Source organism: Stigmatopora argus, chromosome 12 (genome assembly GCF_051989625.1).
Source record: "Stigmatopora argus isolate UIUO_Sarg chromosome 12, RoL_Sarg_1.0, whole genome shotgun sequence".
NCBI classification, from domain to species: domain Eukaryota; kingdom Metazoa; phylum Chordata; class Actinopteri; order Syngnathiformes; family Syngnathidae; genus Stigmatopora; species Stigmatopora argus.
The window spans coordinates 5,662,460-5,675,199 of NC_135398.1; the positions used below are offsets into that span (position 1 = coordinate 5,662,460).

General features: G+C 38.2%; 1 protein-coding gene across 2 annotated transcripts in view; it reads left to right on the forward strand.

Moving 5' to 3' along the window:
- The first annotated feature begins 1,217 nt into the window (after positions 1-1,217).
- Positions 1,218-12,740, forward strand: part of LOC144085301 (ephrin type-B receptor 1-B) — a 118,530-nt gene continuing 107,007 nt past the window's right edge. For both annotated transcript variants that reach the window (XM_077614418.1, XM_077614419.1), the window contains exon 1: positions 1,218-1,514. In XM_077614418.1, the coding sequence (XP_077470544.1) occupies positions 1,454-1,514 (61 nt within the window). In that variant the 5' untranslated portion in view covers positions 1,218-1,453. The remainder of the gene's footprint in view (positions 1,515-12,740) is intronic.

Consider the following 12,740-nt stretch of genomic DNA (forward strand, 5'->3'; position numbering starts at 1 on the left):
TAAATAATAGGAGTTTATAATAGGACATTATCATACATATTGTGACATTTTGATTTTTCTGCCTAACTACACATGTATGTTATGATGTAACTCACAGCCACATGTCAAAGTAAAGGTCAATGCTGCAGGCTGATCATGCAGAAGAAGAGGATGGCTGCCTGTTTACAGGCCAAGAGAACAATAAATGTGAGGTCAGCTCACCTCATGCCAAATATAAATGAACACAAGCACAGTATATGTACACACATGGGTCGTGGGATTCTCATTTTGTTTGAAATCTGTCCTGGAATAAAATACAACCTAGAGATACCACAATTACTACTGAGCTCAAATGATTACGTACTTGTTCAGGTGGGGGACAAACTTTACAGTTTTTGCTGTTGCATATGTACAGTGCATGTGTCCCTGTTCTTCATAAGGATGGGCCAACGGAAACAAATCTATTGTTCTCACCTTCCGCATACTCTTCCTTCCTGTGCACCCCCTAGGGTGTGGACAGCAAACAGGAACAGATTGCTGTTTGCTGCTCATATTGCTGATGACACTGGGATGTCATGATGACTACTGGTTTCGGACAAAGTAAGGCCAGATGGCCTTTAAGGGACAATGTCAGCACGACAGCCCGGGGAGTGATATTTCATGCTGCCCAATATTTTATCGTCACAAAAGCTACTGTTGAAGTGAGGGGCACATTGGATAATAAACAATGAACAATAAAATTCCACAAATTTAGATAAATACTCAATACAGAATAAATTTCCATGATCAATCCTTTTAAAATAATTTATATTCAATATTTTTTTGGTATTTCTTCCATCTCATATGCTGTACAATAAATTTCAGTCAAATGATGGTTAAATTATTTATTTTAAAAGTCCTGTATTGAAAGAACAGTATTAATATTGAATTTGCACTTAAAAATTGTCGTTATTTGGAGTCGACTTGATACTTTAAAACAATGGGACGCACTGATTAAAAGGTAACTGTAGTTAGAAAAGTTGTCAGGGATAAAAACGTGAAGCTGTAATGTTAAATAAATCCTGTTGAGAGCGCTACCTCCTTTCACTTGAACGCAAACAGCTTCAAGTTTGAGAAGAAGTTTTGTGTTTTCACTATGTGAGATGGGCTGAGCCAAGATGCCGATTGGTCAGCGAGTTCCGGTCGTGCCGTTGATTGGCTGTAACGCGCCATCCATTTGTGAATGGTCCGCGCTGGGTCTCCCCACGCCTCCACGCGGTTCCATCGCCCCCCCTTCCCCTCACTCGCAGGCAGCGGCTTACTCCACCTGAAGCACTTTCAGAGCGCTTTTTTTGTGACACTTTGTTTACTACGCTTTGAAATGTGTCTCCCCGACACGGCGTCTATCTGCTGGAGTACCCGATTTTGAAAAGCGAAGGAATTCCACCCATCGGGCGTGTTGGCAATTCGGGTGGACAAGCAGTGGAGACCCAACATGAGAGTGGATTTCTTTGCCGTCCTTGGCGTGATGATCATCACTTGTTCAGCGATGGAAGGTAAAACACGTGAAAAAAAACATGCATTTATTTCTAGTCCACGTGGATTTGTAGTTAACACTTTTGGGAATTACATACTTGCGCCTGCTGTTGCACTTGACACAGATGATGGGGTGTCAATCACGTGGAGCGCAACCAGCTGCGTCTTCAATCATGATTGCAGAGTACAATGTAAATGTTTTAAATGCATTTCTGGTTTCCAGGCGATTCTTGGGCCTTTGTGAACAATCACTTTTTAGTGTAATTTATTGTCTCAAAATATCACATAAAACCTCCTTTTAATGTTTGATTAAATGCCTTTCTGTCATGATTTCCAGGGATCTAAAGCACACTTTCATTCAGAACTGTTTTAAATATAGCTTATTGGCCATATATTGTGCATACCTAAAGAGATATTCCGAATTAATTGGAAAAGAAGACGTAATAAAATGTGGTCAATGTTGCTCAGTAGACTAATCACTCCTCATTGTTAGGTGCATGCCCCAGAAATGGCAAATTGATTGGAATTTATTGTCATTATACAAGTATAATGAGATTCACATAACACTGTAAATTATCTGTAGCTGTAAATGTGATTTTTTTCCCCCAAAATATATATATATATATATATTTATTTATAATTGTTTATATGTGCTCTGTAATTGGCCTGAAATCAGTCCAGGGTATGTGTGTGGCCCAAAGACAATTGTCGTAGGGATGGCTACATGTTTATCATTATATAAATTATTGTGAAAATGTATGTTTCTTCAAAAACAGGTCCTTTGATTTGTTGTTGTTGTTTAAATGCACTAGTATTATTATTTGCAAGTTATGGGGATGCCGCGATACTGTTTTGCCCATGGGTTCCCTACCGCTGGTTTTATCATAACAATCGGCAATCCATTTTATCTTTTGTCTCTCTTATACTCTTTTTTTCCCTTCGATTTATTTCTGATACATTTATCTGCACAAAAAGGAATTGTCGCTGTTCAATGTTATTTCCCACCTTTCATTTCCCCATTATGCTTCTGGTTAGACATATACAGATCTTTTCTTATTTAAAGGAAGTAGCCCTTCCTTGCTAATCTTAATCAAATGGGGAAATAAAAAACAACTCCATCACAAATGATGGTCTTGACTCAACTGTATGATTTGTTCCACTGCAGCTTTTGTGTATATATAGCTTGTCTTTGCTCATAGTTGTTGAGGTGTCCTGTAAGTTTCTGATTCAGATTTGTGGAGGGTGTTGCAAAATGGCTTGGGTGTTGCCTAGTTGAAAAGATGTTGATGTTGGGAAACAGATTGGGGGTGGGCAGTGGGCTTGGTTTAGGGGTTATTATGGTAATAACGTGGAAATTGATTCCCTTGTTTGGGCCACTACTGTAATTGAAAGGAGGTGCAAATATGAGCTGTTACTTTTTTCATTTTTTTTCATTGACTTAGCCAGTCACCGTTTTGCACACATAAACTAGGAATGGAATGAATGAAATTGATCAACTATGAGAATAATCAATGCTCATTGGCTTAACAAATTAAGAATCTTAGTAGTATACTGTTGAGGAAAATAATGCTCCAACAGAGGATGAATGTAGTTTAACTGACCATACCTAATTTCTGTTTTGTTTTTGTGGTATACTGTTGAGGAAAATAATGCTCCACCAGAGGATGGATGTAGTTTAACTGACCATACCTAATTTCAGGTATAATTTTTTTGACAGACTCAACTGGAACTTTTCTGGTTGTATCCAAATACAATCATTCCCCTTGAAAAAAAATCAATGAAAATATTGGCCCTTTTATATATCATAATATTGATGTACAACAATTGAAAGATTGTGTTAGTATTCCCTTAGAAAGAAAGATATGTTCATCTTTTCTGCTATGCGTCCCCCTCACTTGCCTTTCCCACTCAGGCATTCCCTTAACTCCCCACCACTTCCCCTGGATACTCCCTCAGCTGACATTCCCTCCGTAATACATGCTTCTCACCAGGCACAGTTGTAATTCCCCATTGCTTGTTTCTGTTTGCCCTTAAACCAATTAGGCTTAAATAAACCTGCTCATCTAACAGCCAATAACTGAAGATCTGGAAGGAGTGACTGGGGATGTTGTACAACGGTAGACTGGGCGTGGAATGAAGTGAGACAAGCAGGGAGGTCAAGTTTTCAGGCTGCATGCATATTTGACAAACCAGAAGAAATTGAGCACAGCTGTGTAATTGTGCTAAGCTACAGATTTACTTTGATAGGAAAACATTGGCCAAATGCCATAACAAGTTCTTCAAAATTCCCTGTTATAAATAGCCCTAGCGTCATTGAGGTTTGTATGGATGTAGCTGAACTTGACATTACTGATTTCACATTAGTTTCATTTAGTACACAGCAAAACTGCTGCTAGTTACTGTCAAGTACTCCATTCCTTTTAATCTGTAGACGATTTTCTACACAGCAATTTCCTAGAATAGCTAGTTTTTTTTTATTTAAACCACAGGTGTCAAAGTGGTGGCCTGGGGGGCAAATATGGCCCGCCACATCATTTTGTGCGGCCCGAGAAAGTAAATCATGAGTGCCGACTTTATGTTTTAGAATCAAATTCAAATGAAGAGTATAGATGTAGTATATTATATTTCCCGATTTTCCCCTTTTTTAATCAATAATTTAAATTTTTAATCCACTTTTTTTCTTTTTGTGTTTTTAGTTCAAAAAGCATTTTGGAAAATCTAAAAATAAATATATAAAATATTTTCTGTTTTGCCACTTTATTGAACATAGTTTAAGAATATTTAGTTTCCCTTTGAAATGAGAAACAAATGATTAAAAGACGTTTTCCCTTACTAAGAAAAAAGCTCAAATAAACATTGTTTTGGATCTATTAAAAAAAAAACGGAATATTTAGGGCTTTTGATGTAGTTCTTTTAATTCGATTTAAAAAAAATAAATAAATCTAAATATATCTAAAATGGTCCGGCCCACATGAAATCGAGTTCACATTGATGTGGCCTGTGAACCAACCTGAGTTTGACACCCTTGATTTAAACTATTAATAATGATAACTAGAGGATAGCTAGATCGATAGAGATCAATATTTGAATTTATATGAAATGTCAGCCATGTAAATCGTACTTTATCTAAACACCAAATATATCCTTATTTTAAACACTATACTAATGTTGCACATCTGTTTAGAGAGCTCTTTGTTTAGGTGCCAGGATCACCAAAAAAAACAGGTTTACTTTGCCCACAGGCCCAACTGTTGAGACCACCTGATTTTTTTTTCCTCTCTTAATTTTCCACCTGTTTTGCACCACTCTCTGTGTAATGCACATGCAGTTGCCTAGCTTTGTAGGTACTCCACTCAAGCCATTATGACGAGCATGGGCAGTCAACATGCCCTCATTCCATAATGGAAGCCTACTTTTCCCCACAACAAAGAGCACCAACATTCAGATAGGCTCATGTGGCCTTGTGAACTACGCAAAGCCTGACATTGACCCCTGTCTGCTGCCTGTGTACCTGCAGCATTAATGTGGAGCTTGTGTAAGAGTACTCCTCTCATATGTGGGTATGGGAGCTTGAACCTAATGCATGCTTGCAGGCGTGTTTCTCCACAGTATCATTTTTCCCTTTTTTTGCGGCATTAATATGAACTGTAACTCCTCACTCACCTAGATGCTGCATGACCTGAAAACACTATATGCATATGCACACATATACAGCTCCCCCAGCAGCTAACTTTGCCCCAGAGACATCTGCGCCCTCAAAAGGCCAGATGGTGGACGCTAGTTTGGGCTGTGTCTATGCATATGTGTGAGTGTGTTTTTTTTCTTCAATATACTGTGCATGTTATAGTTCACATTTTCAAAGCAACAGCAGGGAAGACAACAGCAGGATTTGTAGAACTATATTTGGTCAAGTTGCTTCAATTCCCACTTAGTACAGTTTGTAGTGAATAAAATGTCGTTTAAGACCATCAAAACTGAATATTTTGATGACCTAAACAAAACAATTAACTCAGTTTTTTTCTTAAATCTGAAATTCTGAATGGACCTGACTCACACTAAGTTTAGATTTAAGGGAAAAAAATAAGGATCTGGTCGGTAAGAGTCATTTAAAACATCTCTGATAAGGTGTAGAATTAATTTTCTTAATAGATATCGACTTCAATTATTATACTATCTATCAATCATTTATTTGGCTAACCATCCCAATTGACCATTTAAAATAGTACCTTGAAGTGACTTCAAGTTTAATGTCCTTTGTGTCCTGTTGCAGTCTGTGCCAGACCACAATTCATTTAGTCTATGCCAACATCGCAGAGTTTATGTTCCTGCTGTTTTTTTATGTGTCTTCCATCAAGAGATTAATCCACAGAGACGCGATCAGGTTTCACTCTTCTTTCCTCATGTTGCTAAGACCTTATCGTGGCAGGTGGCCAGGAGTGCGTATAAGGTCTGAGTCTCTATCATTTGGATCTTTGGACTGAGTAAGAGCCAGTGCATCTTCAACCAACTATGCTGTACAGGAACAGGGACCATGGTGGGGGGTATAGCCTCAAACTGTGCAAGTCATCTGTTTCCTGGTACACCCATGGGAGCACAACACAAGCACAAAAACAAACCCACAAAGACACACTTGCCAGTCGTATGTAATGCATGCTCAATAAATAGCCTTTTAGAGCTCCACAAAAAAATTGATTGCAATTGGGGGCAATGACCCATTTCCTTGGATGGAGCTAAGCAACTGTATAATTTGGACAACAGGAAAGCTATTTTTTAAAACCTGTATTAACTAGAGCATCACAAGAAGAATAATTCAGTGATCAAATTGTTTCTACTATAATTAATCATGTATTGTGGCTCAATGCTAAAACCTTTGGATACACCCTGATCTCTGTAAGATGTGTGCAATCAATATCCTATCCTCATTCTGTACTGAATTTCAATTGGCCTCTGGCTGGTCCTCACACTAATACTCGTCTGATGCAACACTACTAATGACTCTGTTGAATTATTTTACACGCAAATAAATTAAGTTTCCAGAAAGTGTAATGGCTATAAAACACTCGGCAGGCCAGACAGAGGGTGCTAAATCTCCATAGCGCAGAGAAATTGAAACAGCTCAATGGCCAATAGGGTTAAACTTACTGTTGTAGGTGGAAGCTGTTCCTAATTAAATCAACTACATCTCCGCCACAATAACTTTCTCATCCTCATGCATGCACACGTGTGACAAAACGTAATATGAATTTACTTAAAACATACCCTCACCCCTGCATGATTTACATCTAATACATACTCATTTATATCAGGCGGAATTTAAGTAGTTGCCCTACAATGTAATTGGGCTACATGTGTAACAAATGGTAGATGTGACTTTGGAATACCCTGAACACGCACACAAACACACACTGCTGGATGTATGGAGGGGAAATAAGCCATGACAGCGTTAAGGGGTCTGCATCCCCAGGACTGTGTAATTATTCATGACTAAGTGCCTGGCAGCTCCCAGATTCGGGATGCGTGGACATACTTCACCATTCACCTGCCGCTTTGCTTAACACAATTATAATTTCTTATTAAACACCAGTGCACTTGGCAAAATTGGGCCAAGCATGGGGAAATTATTCATGTATGTGTGAAAAAGCGTGCAACATTTAGATCATTTGTTTGAAAGTGTCGGAGCATAAGAGAATGCCAGCTTCCACTGAAAACTACTGAGTAGTTAGCTGCAGCATGAGGACCTTTTTTTAATGTACTATATTTTAAATTCATTTTTAAGAACCTTGCAGTACATTGAATGTCGATACCTGTCACCGCTGATGTCCACTTCTTGAGCGGGATAAAAGGCTGCTATGTTTTGGCGGTAATTAAGTATTGATTTGAAATTTAGAGTGATGGGAAATGAGTGTCAGCATCTTGATTTACAAGTGGTTGTGGGCCTGATCAAAAAAGTGCAACATGTGAGTTGAAGGATTTTTTTTTGGTTCCTAACACTAATAATGATCAATTATTAATGGGGTGGTTTTTGTAGGCTTTGAAGTTTGCCATCTTAATGCTAATTTGTCAGATCCCAAGGCGTCATTAAATGGGTATGATGCTGCTTTTACAGTTTCATGATGAATCGTAACATATCAGATGTTTTAGTCATGCCTATGCAGTATGGAATGTGGACTTTAATAATGTATCTCAAGGTCACCTCCCAAGCCTACTTAACAAATACCACAAATATTGACATGCTAATAATGATCTACTTTGATTGATTGGCACAACTGATCTTGTTGGGATACGTTTGCATTTTTTTTATTGATTCATTGGCACATTTGGAACTTGATGAGTGCGGTCACATTGTTTTGAGGCACTTTTCTTCGCCGCGTTGTCCTTTAGTATGTTTTTTTCTTTTGCTGAAGGCAAGATAGAGGACAAGGATTAGGATTCATTTGTGTGAGGACAAAGCGGCAAAAAGAGGACAGGCTCATATCTGCTTGCAATCTCCTTTGTGCTAATGAGGAGGATGGTGACTGGCTGCTGAGCTTCAAGCACATCCCGCAATGGACAGTGCATCTGCTGGCACATATTCGAGAGTTAATCTCTTTGGATGGCTGCAGGGAGTCTGATTTGCCCTTTTATTTACACAACTCTCATCATCAGTATCTAATAGTGAGAAGAGTGATTACTGCACTTAGCGGGCGAACTGCTGCTACTTGTTTACTGCATTTTCATAACTTAAAAATGTTGCAAAATGTTCTCTGACGTTTGTGAATTAATATATGAAGACAAACAATTTAAAAAGGCCGTATCACAGCCTTTTTGCCATGTGTATTACAGCAACAAATGATTACTTTTATGATCAATTTTCAATATTTTTCTCTGGTTGAAGGAATTAACTAACACAATACCTCACCAAAAATGTATAAATGAAGGGCTTTTTGGGGGGGGAAGAAAATGTTACCCTCCAAAATGCCTCTACTCAGCAGGGATTACTCAGACACCAAAACAAGCAATTCTTAGGATTTTAAAATTAAAATCATTGGGAAGCGGTTTTCGTGAATAACTTGCTTTAGACTCGTAATTACAACAAACCATACAATGATTTACAAATTGATTTCATTTCTCCTTTCCCTTAAAGGTTGATGTCAATAATGTTATCTTTTTAAAGGGAGAATTAAAAATTGTAGAAATTGCGTATAGGAGTTCATTAAAAATGTGTAGATACAACTAATGACGAGGCTTGAGGGTTTAATTTGCTGGTAAGTAAACAGATCTGCCAGAGCATAATAAATACTTTGACTCTGTCTTGTAATCTAGTAAACACGGTCATTACCAGGCCATCTGCCATTATCTATCATGTCAAATGTGAGGTATTTATAAATCGATTGAACAGTATAACGTTCTACGTACTCCCTCAACCTCAATGGCATACACCTGCTTTCCATCTACACAGTCTCCTCGCGTTTCAAGCGGTGCGCGTTTGATGTGAACTTCACACTCTGTTAGATACCTAGTCATCAGTTTGACAAGAACGTCTGCGGCATTCAGCCCATTTGTGGGAGTTTGGGAGACATAATCGCAGCGTGTCTAAAAATGTCGTTATAAAATTATTCAATAGTGTTAAAGCATACAATAGCACGGGTTTGAGTTTGTACTACATGCGCAATAACTGATGCATTGGCTGTTCTCTTGAAACCTGGGAGCATATACTCTCTCAGGGAGTAAATGCAATAATGAATTCACTTGATAACATCACACAGGGTGGTTCAATTTTTTTTTATTGATACTTTGAGTTTAGTAAATTATGTTAGTCAGCATATACCGTGTTTACGGTAATGAACAAATATTTTTGAAAGGATGGAGTTTATGGGGATTAGGAAAAAATTAACTCCTGCTTCAGTGCCTGTGTTTTACTGAGCTACATAATTAGTTTTGCTAAAAACTAGATGTATAATTGGAACTGTAGTCCAAAGTAAATTTTGTTAACATTTCCTTCTTTTGACAAGAAATCAGTTATCATTGTCCCTGGATGATTTGTCTTTAACATGGGTTTTCTAATTACCGGTGTTTATAACAGATATTGTATGAAAAAGATATGTTTCCAAATACATTTTAACATATAATATTATAAATACTAAAAGTTGTCGCAGGTAAAAAATGTGAGGGTCATAATTAACAATTATCATAGAGAGAGGTCGCAGGGTTTTTCAACCAAATTTCCAAACTAAATCTTAGTTTTGTTTCACATCTTAAACACTCATAAAGACTGACTCATAGAGACTGTTTGTCTCCATGTCTTGAAGATTGATAGTGACTTGTGATCACAGATCACAGTAGCTGGCGAGGGAATGACAGATGCCATTAGTGTCTTATGTTCTTTTGAAAGGCCGATGCGTGGCTGATATATTGTTTGGATTGATGAATTTATGAATACAAACATCATTTGTCATCATTTATATGGTTGCTCTTTAGGTTTTGGGGACCAGTTAATAGACTCGGCAATTGAAATTGAGGTGAACCACAAAGATAGTGTAGAGTCCAGGGGTTGGCAATCCGACCCTCAAGGGCCATTGTGGGTGCAGGTTTTTGTTCCAACCGATCCAGCACAGACAGTTTAACCAATGGGTATATTGCATTGTGTTTTTCTGTACTGACCATATCTACATGCAGCTGTACACTAATGTTGGAAGAGGGCAACAATTACAAAAAGATAGACACCTTTACAGCAGAATAAAATGAAGCATTTTTATGAATTTAATAAGACACTACTTAGATCCCATTAAGTCATTCAGAGCCCCATAGATTCATTTCCCCACTAGCATATGGTCAGTTCCCACACAAAAATATATTGATGGACTCCTCAAATGATTGACTAGTCCAAGGTGTATTTGCATAAACTCCACAAAATATATTTAGAAAGTATTGTCACCAGCGTCGAACATGTACTCCACCCATCAACGTAGACCTGTTAATATTCATTTGCTTAGTCCAACACATTCTGTATTATTCTGTATTTAATCATTAGTATGGACCACTGTTTGTGCTATAATGGCCACTAATTGCTCTGCCTTTCACATGGTAGTGACATCAGCACATTGCTAATTGACCCATAATGGTTCATAATCAAGGAATGGATCACTGTGAGTCCAATTAAAAGTGATTGCTACAACCTTGAGGTTTCTTTTTTCAGGCAGGGTTGCTAATTAATAGATTCATTAATTCATTTATTTTACCTTTTATCTATACACGGGTTGCGGGGGTGGTGGAGCCTATTTCAGCCAACTATGGGCGGTAGACCAGGGACACCCTGCACTGGTTGCCAGCCAATCACAGGGCACAGGGAGACACGCTCATGCTCATACCCAGGGACATTTTATAGTCATCTACTAGTATATCATCCATGTTTTTACGATGTGAGAGGAAACCAGAGTACCTGGATAAAATGTGCAAACTCTACACAGAGTGGTTGTAACCCACCAGGGATTGAAACCTCGCTCTCAGAACTGTGTGGCGGACGTGCTTACCACTCTTGCACAGTGCCAGCTAATTGGATACTTCTTAAAATAAATTTGAAAATATGTTGCTGTTTTTGCTACTGTGTGATGAAATTTGGATTAGAGCGATGCTTTTGTAGAACTTTGTTTGCTGATGCAGCCGTGAGCAATAACTGCAAGGTATATGTAATTAGAGCTGGTCCGTTCTGAGAAGATTGAGGAAACTGCACAGAGCAGGAATGTGCTTGACTTAGTTTATTTAGTCAGTGAAGGAACTGATGGTGTGGACAATGTGTGCCATATTATGTCCAAACTAGCTTTGCTGAGCGGAACAAAAACTGAAACTTGATATGGATATCCTTTAGCTATTCAATAAATATACCTGGAAATACTGTTGAGAGCCCACATTCCTTGAAATCAGTATAATCCTCCTGATGACAAGGACAGGAAATAATTTGAGTGCAACTGCATAGTGGAACACAGTCTTTGGAGGATTCATTATCTTCAAACATTCAATTATTGTGCCATATATGTATGTTTCCGTATCAATTATGCATGCTTCTACTCTGACAATTTTCTACATGTACATCAACCTTCATAATATATTGAATGGTGTAAATGTAGTTTCACTTGCCAATCAAACAAGGAGATTGTTTAAATTTCTAGGCTGAGCAACGCAGGATGCAATTCAGAATTTTGCTTACTAGGCAAACACGTCGGCTGAGTGGGGTTACATCTTTAGAAACTAATGACGGTAACATATCATCGTGTAAGATCGTAAACAAAGCATGTTTTGACTTTCATACAAAGTGATTTATTATTTAATGGTTATTATATCTTGCATTATTTTTACAGCTATAAAAATATGGGCGTCGGTTTGGCGTAGGATCAATTTCGGTAAACATAGCTTGAGAAAAATCGTCCTGCGTCGAAAAATCTAATTCAAATTTCGTTCCCATGAACTTCAGTCGCCATATTGGGTTCCATATGGGGCCAGTGTTGACTTCATGCTGTTTTCTGTCAGTGGGAGGGATGGCAATTAGCGGTACATTTGCTGAAGATGGCTCTGAACCAGACCTGCCACCTCTGCTTCACAGCTCTGTCTTTGAAGCCAAGCACACGTATGCACATGCGTTTGCGTTTGTGACTGAGTGCACGCATGTCTGTCAGAGCATCGTGGGTGGGTAGAACCTATCACGGCACCTGCTTCGCTGCAGGGGGTTGGGCCGCTTCACCGGCAAAAGGTGTGAGTGTTTATGTGTATCAGAGTGTGACAATGGCTGAGCAGCATCTAATTGCAAGCAGTGAGTTGTAATCAATGTTACACAAGGTCCCTTTAGGTATGCTAATGTCCTGGCAAATTTATGTTAATGTGTTTCAGTTGCAGTACCCTAAATTGTACCTAAGTGAATGAGCTTTTGTTCACAGACTAATTATAAGTTATTTGTCCTGGCAAAATGAAGTCCTTAGAGCGAACTTAATATTAAAGTTTCTGTAAAGTGAACGTAGTTTCATAAATTTATATCCCAAGATATAAGTATAATGTATACGTGACATATAATGTATTGAATGTTAGAATTCTTGCCAAGCTTTAGAGAAATTGGATTTAGTGGAGTAAAGGAACAAGGTGCAGTAAAGATTTTTATCATAGAGTTGCTTACTTTAGTCTTACTAGTATATAAAATGTCGCATACTCTTTACTATTACAGGTGGTGTGCAAGCATTTGTGTTTGCTCGGCGGTCACATGTCTTTCTGTGTGAGACTAG